Genomic DNA, 9,897 nt, shown 5'->3' with positions numbered 1-9,897 from the left:
GGAATCCTCAGATGTGAGCCTCTTCTGTGTTTCTGAGCAAGATTAATCTCTCCCTCATTAAACAAAAATGGTATTTCTGCCAAACATCAAGAGAGGATTTGTACCCAACTATCAAAACATATTTTCATGCACAGTATTTGGATTTAAAAGGGAGAAAAAGAACTGATACAGCTTTGACATGCAAATGCTGGCTGTCCAGAAAGAGAACCCAAAAAAACCACTGCTATCCAGGATCAAAACTTCTGTGCCCAAATGTCTTCTGTGTGTTTTGCCAGCTGTACAGTACCTGCAAGGTTAGGGCTCACAAGTCAGCAAGGCATAAAAAGTCCCAAGTGAAGAACTTGATCCAAAATACAAAATGAGGTATTATGGTCACCTGGGAATTGGGGAGTATCTACCATGGAGCATTTTCTTAATGAAGGCCATGAGGTTTGTTAGGATAAGATCTGCCTGGCATGGCTAAATTGGGCATCTCAAGAATATGGAAATGCTGTGATCTGCCATTTAAAATGGTCCTTGTGCACCAGTGTCCTTTGGGACCTCGTGAGAAGTCGTACTCAACTAAATCTTTTCAACAGCAAGTCTTTTAACTGTACCTCTAAACTGTATAAAATGTAGGACTGTTCAAAGGCCCTGATCTCCTTCAAGGCTACTTTCTTTTGCCTCTTTCCTATTTCACTGCTGTGACACTTCGGAAATGCGATGACCCCGCTGCCTGTTTGGCAGTTGTAGGTTTTCAAACACATTTCTATTATTTGGAGGCCAGGCATCACTGAACGGAACAGATTTGGCTGCAGTAACCTTTTCTAAAATTATCCTACTAATAAATTTGTCTCAGCAGAATTGTACCAGACCTGTGTGGAATCCCATGTTGTGCTGTCTTCTGTTCCAACACACATTGGGGAAATTCAGGGGAGGAGCTTTGGATTTAACACCTCATCCGTTCATGATTACTAGGAGATGGTAGGGAAAAAAACCTGGAAGAGTTTGTAAAAGGGAACAACTGTATTCTATCAGAAAAAAAAAAAAAATCGACACAAACCCCAGTATCTTAGTCCCACCTAGCAATCAAAGCTAAATTACCTTTTGTGCTATAAACTTCTTCTTCAGTCGGGCACTAATCTTGCAAATCACAATGCTGTGCCAGTGTGCAGAGTACTTAACAACACCGTGTGAAGTGCAGGTACCCAAAATCCTGGTTTTGGGTCTTCAAATGAAGTGCATCTGCAGGAAGCATTAGGTTGTGGAAGAAGTTCTTCATATAGGAGTATTCATACTTTATGTTACCCACAGTATTTCAAAACATTAGGTGACACTTTTTAAGGCATAATAATATTCTCATAATGAAGTTCTCAGCCTGTTTCAGCATCTCCTTTCCCTTCTGTCCTCTAGGTTACTCCTTGTTCAATATTTTCTGGTATGCAAAAAGTAAACAAAAGTAATGCAAAACTGTAAGTGAGGATGAAACAGAGATAATCTCCAGAAATTTAAAAAAAAAAAAAAAAAAAAAAAAAATCAACTAAAATTGGCTCTCCCCCGCTGTGTGGCACAGAATATTTTGAAGTATCTGTTCCCAAAAGCAATGTTACTAGAGCTGGTCTTCCATTTGATTACAGAAACTAATACAGAAACACAACTTGTAAATATCAAATAAAATGAGACATCTTGATACAAATATTTTACATTTATTGGAAGAGTACAGTAAAAAGGGGACTGCAGACTCATTAGTGGTAACTGGTCCAAAGGAGAAGACTAAGGACTATTCAAAAAAGGTCTGCAGTTCACAAGAATATGGAAAATCTGCTATGTAACAGCCTAGGAAAATAAAAAGTTAGCTTGAGTTCTAAAGTGTAACTTTAAAGTATATAAAAAATTGGCAAATAAATAAAGTTAAAATGCAGATCTATTTAAAATTATAAAGGACAGACAACCAGCAACTGTATAACATAGTTATCAATTTCAGACTTGATTAAAAGCCAGATAAACTCAAAAATGTTGTTTCTTTTTTTAAAATTTATTTTATTTTACATGTACTTTAGGGAAGAAGCACCCATTTCCAGTGTTATGTATTATCGATCTGTTTCACAAATATATTATTTTTAAACAACAAAGAGCATAAAAGGTACTTTACCTATATTTGACTTGCTGGTGCGTATTTTGGCACGAAACTGAGAATTGAATAGATACCTAAAGACAAATACATAGAGGATGCAAATGGCATCTGTGCCTACTCAAGGCTGCTGGTGACAAAAGTCTGCCTTGTGACGGCAGGCTAGTGGTGCCTCCTTCCCCAACAGCCCTGCTCCTTCTCCAGCTGCCAACAGTTACACAAGGGAAAAGCAACACATGCAACTTTAAAATCAGCAGTCCTACAACCCCAGCCCAAGTTTCATCCCTGGAAGTCCTTTAACAGAAGGTACAAGGCAGGTGTTTAATGCTGGCTTTCACTACACAATATTTCTCTGTAGGAGTCTGCCTGCCTTTTCTGTCTTTTGTGATGAACCTATATCACGGGGTTTTTTCCTATCACATGTTTTCAAAATTGTAGTGAAAATTAAGTGGGAAGCTTGCTGGAAACAAAATTAACTTGTGATTTACAGGTAATGGTACAATTAACACTGGATAGAGATATGTAAACAGACATTTCAATTGAAACCCAGTGCAAGATCAGCCCCCTGTACATAACAATAACACTTATCTTCTGGAATTGCAGGTCTCAGCACTTCATAGTGAGGGGGATATATAATTAGCACTATAAGTAAATGTTGCATGACATAGTGAATTAAAATTTCTGAAAGTGAAATTATGAAAATTAACACTAATTTTGAAAATGTCTGTTAAGAAGAAGGAAGTTCACAACAAGGCTTAGGTGGAGTTAAGTCATTGCTGTTGATTTTGAAGATACTGTTCAAATTTGGCCTGACAGCAAAACGTCAGGGAGCATATTTAGCTTTATCATTTTCCCTATGTAGATCAGGATGTTTTGTATTGTAAACCAGACAGTCAGGAATGCTGTTCCTCTGATGTATTTTATGATGTGGACAATTAATGATACAGCTAGGGTCTGCAATTTCATTAAAAATGTGATTTGAGCAATGTTCTTCACCTTGATTCACAGTTACTTCCATTTTCATATAAACACACTGCCCTAGGCATCAAAGTATAACATCACCACAGTACTTCTGAATTAAACAAAAGCAGGAGTGTATTTGGACATTTCTGTCACCAGAATAACTTTTGGTAAGTGAAAGGGTGCCATCTGTGGTACATAGAGCCTTCAGAATTAGGAAATCTTTGGGAGATGCAACAATACAGATTATTACAGGAGAGCTCAGCTGGAAGTGTAAGATTACTCTAGCCTTCTTTAAAGAGCAGAAGGATTATTTGAGAATTGAAGCAACAGCTAAAAGTTAATTGTTTACGTATCAGTAATCCAAGAATTTTGCATTATTACTTGCATGTAACAATGACAGAATTCTTGATACATTGAGAAAAGATGAGCTGACTGAAGAGAGTACTGTGCATCTTTTTTTTTAGTAATGAAAAGTTCTGCTCATACTTTCAATGTCTGTAATGCAGAGGGAATCACTGATCTGATTTTTGTTTTAAAAAGCCTAATTGCCTTGTATTGATGAAGAGTTTCAGTGGTTGGCTCACTTACTGTATTCATAAAACTTACGTACTTACCTATAAACACTTGTGTTTCTAAAACTGGATGACAGTTCCAAATAGTAGTAATTCAGGACTTTTTCCAAGTGTTCTCTGCTTTATGTGAGCCCTAGGTTACCATACTGGTTCATAGGCCCTAATTATCTATAAACAATGAATCAATTTAACTCAAGTTGTATTTTCAAGGCATTCTACTCTGGGAGGCAGAGGAAGAAAGAAACTAGTTCATGGCTCTTCTACATTTTCAATTTATGACCTTGATCAACTAGATTCTAGGGTTTGATTTATCAATTTTAGGGTTTTATTTATCCATTTCTGCAAGTATGCCTAACAGGTTTTTTGTTTGGAGAAGGCATATGGATCTGAGATCTCTAAATGAATAATCCTTCCACAGCTACAATCTCAAACACCTGCAAAACAACGATGTTTGTAGCTACTAACCTAATTAGTCTTTACCTCATACTCCCCACTCCCAAATAAACCATCTAAAAATTCTAATTTAAGTCCTGCCTAGATGATGCCTGAGAAAATTGTGTTCTGCAACAGCCAATAATATACAAGTGCCTGAAAATGAAACACTGAGTTAACACTCAAGTTCTATACCTGGAAATATATTCCAGCTGAAATTTTCTATCAAAAAGAAAAGGACATAATGGTAACTTAGGGTTGATGGTTGGAGGTAGCATTCCCAGGGAGAGAACAGTAAATACATCTCTGAATCTTTCTGTTTTATAGAGTAGCAGTAGTAAGGCTGAAATACAGGAATTTCTTTTGCTTATTTTACAGACAAACAAAATCAAGTTGGATTCTAGGGTTGAAACTGTGAAAGTTTAAAGACAGGACTCTGTCTATCTGGTACTTATTATAATGAACATGACTCTGATAACTGAATGTGAAAGTAAGTAAAAATGTTGGAGCTACCAGGCAGATCTTGCTCGAATTTTCAGTGAGAGAATCTTCCCTTCTTTGGAACTGCAGATCTCAGCAAAGTAAAATTGGGCAGGCATTCCTGCAATGCATGTAGGAGCTGCAAATCACAATTCAGTACCACTTTGAGGAAAAAAATGGTAGTAATACTTGAGTGCTCCTAATATGACAAGTGGAAGGATTCTTCCATTTCAACTTGGAGCCTTCCACCTTTAAATTTGATTTGTTTATAATGGGAAGCTACCCCAGGGAGTATTTACTCTTAGAAAAACTTAATAGGCTCCTGAGGTTGATTCACTTTCCTAGCAAGTTGTTACTGATGATTAAGGACTGCTTTTTTGTTGGCTTGCTTTGTTTTTCAGTAAATCTGCAGAAGGAAACTGGAAGAAAACATTTTTAATAAGAGCTGATATTTCAAACTGACCAGATCTCTTAAAAACTCACAGTTGTTTGGAACTTCGGGAATAGTGGACTTGCCCTGTACTTGCCATGTACCTTCTAATTACTAATTGAGGTCTTGTATTACTGGAAGTGAAGCACTGCACAAAAACCATTCTAAGAAGAAAAAAATACATAACTTCATTGGTATCAGGGGTATTCTTCCCTGACTCGCCTAGGAAGAAAGCTTCCAACAATATCCGAAGTCCTTTTGTGCTTCAGGGGAAAAGAAATTAATTGGTAAACTCTTCCTTTAACAGCAAATTATTTTATGCTTGGCCATAAAGATGTTACAAATCCAGGGGCACTGGCACAAACAAATATTCCTAGTGCCTACAAACAGGAAAGCTGTTACAGAAAGTGGACTCTCAGCTTCTTTCTCTTTATTCAATCTTTATAATGAGTTATTATTTGTGAAAATCAATTATTTTCAGAACTGCTGAATCCCATGTTTGATAACACTATTCACACACTAGTATAGGTCTTCAAATATTGCACTCCCTCAAGTCTGTGAGTAGCACTGACATTTAGAGGATATGACAGCAAGAATACTGGAAACAGGGATAGTATTTAATCACTGTTAATATTTGTGCAGCAGCACATCTGGGAAAATTGGACAGGAGACATTTGTAAGTGCCTCTGAGACTTGGTTACACTGTAACCTCAGAAAAATGTGGGATATTTTCCTTTTTTCCTGGTATTCTTTATTACTTTTAGAATGAGTGCAAAAAGGGTAACAAAATAGTTCTAAAGAGATAACAAATGGGTAACCTCATAGTCAGTTTTAATGATGTGCTTGTAGGATTTAAGTAAGCATAACAGGTGGTCAAAGACATGAATGAAAAAATACTTAAGTATTGAACAACATAGATTTCCTTAACCAGTTTCCTCTTTCCCGTCAGTAAGAATAGGCTTTACCAGCTGCAGTTCTCACTGGTGGCCTTTTGGTGATTCCCAATAACAATTTCCAAAAAAGTTTTAGGCAACTCTGCAAAAAGGCATGCTTTTTTAAGAAGAAATGCAATGTAATTGTAGTTGTTAAATGAAAATCTAGTTCACTGGTTTTCACAGAAATGAATGAAAATGCACATTTCAAAGACAATGCCTTCACGGGATGCCAACTCTACAACATCATCCTTTGCTGAAGCAAGGTTTATTTCCAGACAAGATACTTCTCACCATTTTACTTTTCATAAAATAAAGAAGCTTAGAAAACTTTATGATTTCACTGGTGGCTAGACTTGGAAGATAATATGTGCTTATTTCCTACTAAAAACAAACTAAGGATGCACTTTTTGCCGTCAAAGCAATTTTCTTAAAATAATGAATGCAGTTCCTAGGAAAAACATGAAATTAAGAGATAACCTGCTGAATTCCCTCTCACATTACAAGATGAGCATAACAGTATTCAGAGTTTCCTACATTTAACAATGTAAAATAATTCAGGATTCCCTCAGGGTCTCTCTGGTTGTGACAGTGCCAGAGTAAAAATGTAACCTGAAACCCATGCTTGCAAAACAGACCTAAGCTTAACTTCTTTAACTCTGTAAGTTCTCTATGATAAACACAGTACATGAGCCAAATGACCAGGATCTGGCCTACCTGGTAAGACTCATCTGACAAGACTACATCATCAAAAGGCCATGGAGAGCAGATATTGCAGCATAGCTTCTTTAGTGCAATATCTTTTCTTTAAATTTCATTGCATGGCAGGCTTGGTTGTGAATGCTCCTGTGAGAGGCCTACTGTATCTATAGGTATGGATTCCAATTTACTAGTTTCAACAATTACAAGTCAGACATGATGAACAAATTCTGCCACAAACTGTTAAAGTAATGACACAGAAAGTTTAAATAATTGAAAAGACAAGTACCTGTATTGAAATTTATTCTATAACTATAAAGTCATTCTGGTATTCTCCCAAAGTGTTACTGCTTTTGAACTGAGCTGGTGACTACGTCAGTAATAGTAACAGATTTTCCTAATGCTGTAGAAATCCCCTGTTTTAAAAAGACTTTAAATTTAAACAGAAGTGTGACATATATGTATGGAGGTTAACTATTTCAGAAAAAAAAAAATCAGTACTGTTTTTATCTTTCTGTGAAAGTCAGAGTGGTGACTGGTTAATTTATGACAAATAAAGGAGTGTTTTATTTTATCTGAATAAAGCAGTATTTCTTGCTGTCAAGAGGGCAAAGGAAGAGTCCATCTCTCTAACAAAAGAAGATTAACTCTCCGGAAAAGCTATGAATGCTGACAGTGTTATCCTTACTTGCAGACTTCAGGGATGCATATGTTAGGAAATGCAGTTGGATGAATCTCAAATTTTCCCAAATGATTGTGAAACATTTCTTAAATCTTAGTACACTTGCACTTGCATTAGCATACTAGCAAATTAAGGCACGGACTCTGTGTACTACTTAGAAGCATACAAACTAACAAGAACGTTTCCTATTGCTCTTGAAAAATACCTCTGGGCTACTTGAAGTACAGAACTAAGTAAATATATCCAGTACACTTACAATGAAGTTTTAATTTATGCCACCAAATTTTCCAAGCACTACACTTTCATCGGTATGTGTATATATATGCATCCCTATCTCCAAGAAAAAAATCACTTAACAAAATGCAAGAAGCACTTACCATTTCTTACAGCTGGAGACAGTACCACCTCAAATGCAGGCAATGTGCTCCCACACAACCATTCACCGATGTAGCTGGATGCTAAGTCCTATGTAACAGACAAATTCTTCTAGACTACACATATTTTGGTCACACATAGCCCTAAACCACCACTGAGCACTACTGTAAATATACTTTAGAGAGCAAAAGATGATGCTGACAATAGAAAAGCCACACTAACAGAAATAATGTAATGTAGCCACTGACTTCACTACATCTCAAACTCACTGTAACACTAAAATATAAGGCTAATTAACATTCCAAATGCTGTGTTACTTACAATCCCTGTTTCTTACTTGCATTAGCAGCAACTGGTATCCCTTGATCTGAACATTTTAGTAAATTCCTAGAAATGTTTTAAGCACCTTAATGCTGGAACTCAGACAGGGATACGGTAACTTGTTCCTGTTTCTATGCAGAGCCCTAGAAAACAATTCCAGCTGCAAAGAGGACCCAGAGTCAAAGTAACAAATGGTGCACTTCCTCCCTCCCCTATCTAGTAAGTTTTTATTCTTTCTGGCTTTTTTTTTTTAATATATATTTATATGTATATATATATACAAACACAAGGTTTATTTTCTTGGTGCATTTAAACCTTGTTTATCCCCAGTCTTTTGATATTTGATTGCAATAATATAAGAAAAAAATAGAAGGTTAGTATTTCTACTCTGCTGTTCCCTGTCAGAGGCTTTAAACATACTTCTTTCCTTTTGGTTGTTTGAACAACTTCCTCATGCCATACAGAAGTAGTATTTTCCTTTGGACACTACGCATGAAATGTTGTTTTGTTCAGAATAAAATTTTGCATGCTCCAGCTGCATTCTGAGAATTTTTACCAATTTAAGGGAAAAAAAATGCGGTCAAAAGTAAATCTAGCAACATATTCTTTAGTTCCTCTAAGATCTATGATATTTGTTGTCTGCTTCTATCATTAATAAACCTCTTTTTCTTGGCCTACTACTTTCACATATTTTTTGAAAGGCAGATAGTTTGCAGTATTTCTTAGCATGTGCAGTTGAGACTTTAAATTGGTCTTTTTTTTTCTAAAATGAACATAAGTCACCATAAAAGAAACATATTACTGAATTCTGATGGCATTGAAGGAAAAAAACCCCATGGTTTATGTAGATCTTATCAAAAGTCAGAAGTATTTCTACTGTATGGTAATAAATGCACAAGTAATCCAACTACCAAAAAAGATTCTGGATTTTTCCATTCAGTATGCATGTCTGCATCCAGAATCTAACTGAATTTCATGCTTAAAACAAAGTATCATCTAAATGTATCAGATGCAGAAAGAATTAAAAAAAAAAAAAAAGCTTCTAGTTGAAATACTTGTCAAAACTGTCTTCAGTTTTAAGGCCAACATGTATGACAATCCCCATGTTAATATGCTGACATACAGGACAGAGGTAGCAGAGTAAGAGTACAGCTTAAAGTAGAATACCTCTGAAAAATGTCACTAGCAGTTATTTGCTGTAAAACAGCTAGAAGCCACAGTCTCTTAAATTTATAGTATGTGCTTTCCTATGTACATGTAACCTAAATTACAGTACTATTGTGACTGGATATATAGCATTTCTCAGTATATATCTTTAATGCAGGTGTAGACACCATTCAAGATGGTATACCAGTTAATTTCAGAGTAATCTTAGAAGAATGTTGCAAATAATGCTGTATAAATGCATAGTGTTTGAGGGAAACAATTACTTCACTGGAAAATAAAGTCACAGACATTTTGTTGGCACTTCTTCATCACTATGTCACTTTCTTTTTGATTGAAGACAGCTCTTTCTGAATCTCACTGAATTTTGGCCGGTTTTCTGGCTTGTAGTCCCAGCATCTCTGCATTATTTTATATATTTCTTCTGGACATTTTTGTGGTGCAGACATTCGGTAGCCTGGTACATAGAAAAAGTGGGGAAAACTTTAAGTACTGAAAACTGATGCATACTGACAAATCTAAAAAGATAAGAGCAAAGTTCAAGAAAGACCATTTCATTTAAGAAGACCTTCAAGGTAATATGAAGAACATCTTCAGTACATAACCTATACATAAGAGATAATTATGAAACTAATTAAAGCTCGGGTACCAGTGCTATTTAAGTTTGACATGCTAAAACTGTCAGTTTGATGCTCACACCTAATAGCAGCAACTCACACAGATTTCTTTCCTGTAAG

At 35.9% G+C, this 9,897-nt stretch overlaps 1 protein-coding gene across 3 annotated transcripts in view; it reads right to left on the bottom strand.

The window, feature by feature from the left end:
• Positions 1-1,665: 1,665 nt before the first annotated feature.
• FER (FER tyrosine kinase) overlaps positions 1,666-9,897 on the bottom strand; it is a 154,356-nt gene continuing 146,124 nt past the window's right edge. For all 3 annotated transcript variants that reach the window (XM_015652887.3, XM_033511339.1, XM_015652888.2), the window contains one exon: positions 1,666-9,617. In XM_015652887.3, the coding sequence (XP_015508373.1) occupies positions 9,475-9,617 (143 nt within the window). In that variant the 3' untranslated portion in view covers positions 1,666-9,474. The remainder of the gene's footprint in view (positions 9,618-9,897) is intronic.

The sequence above is a fragment of the Parus major genome, chromosome Z (genome assembly GCF_001522545.3).
Source record: "Parus major isolate Abel chromosome Z, Parus_major1.1, whole genome shotgun sequence".
NCBI lineage: Eukaryota > Metazoa > Chordata > Aves > Passeriformes > Paridae > Parus > Parus major.
Note: the sequence above shows the minus strand (reverse complement) of the source record. Positions and strands in the feature narration are given on the sequence as shown.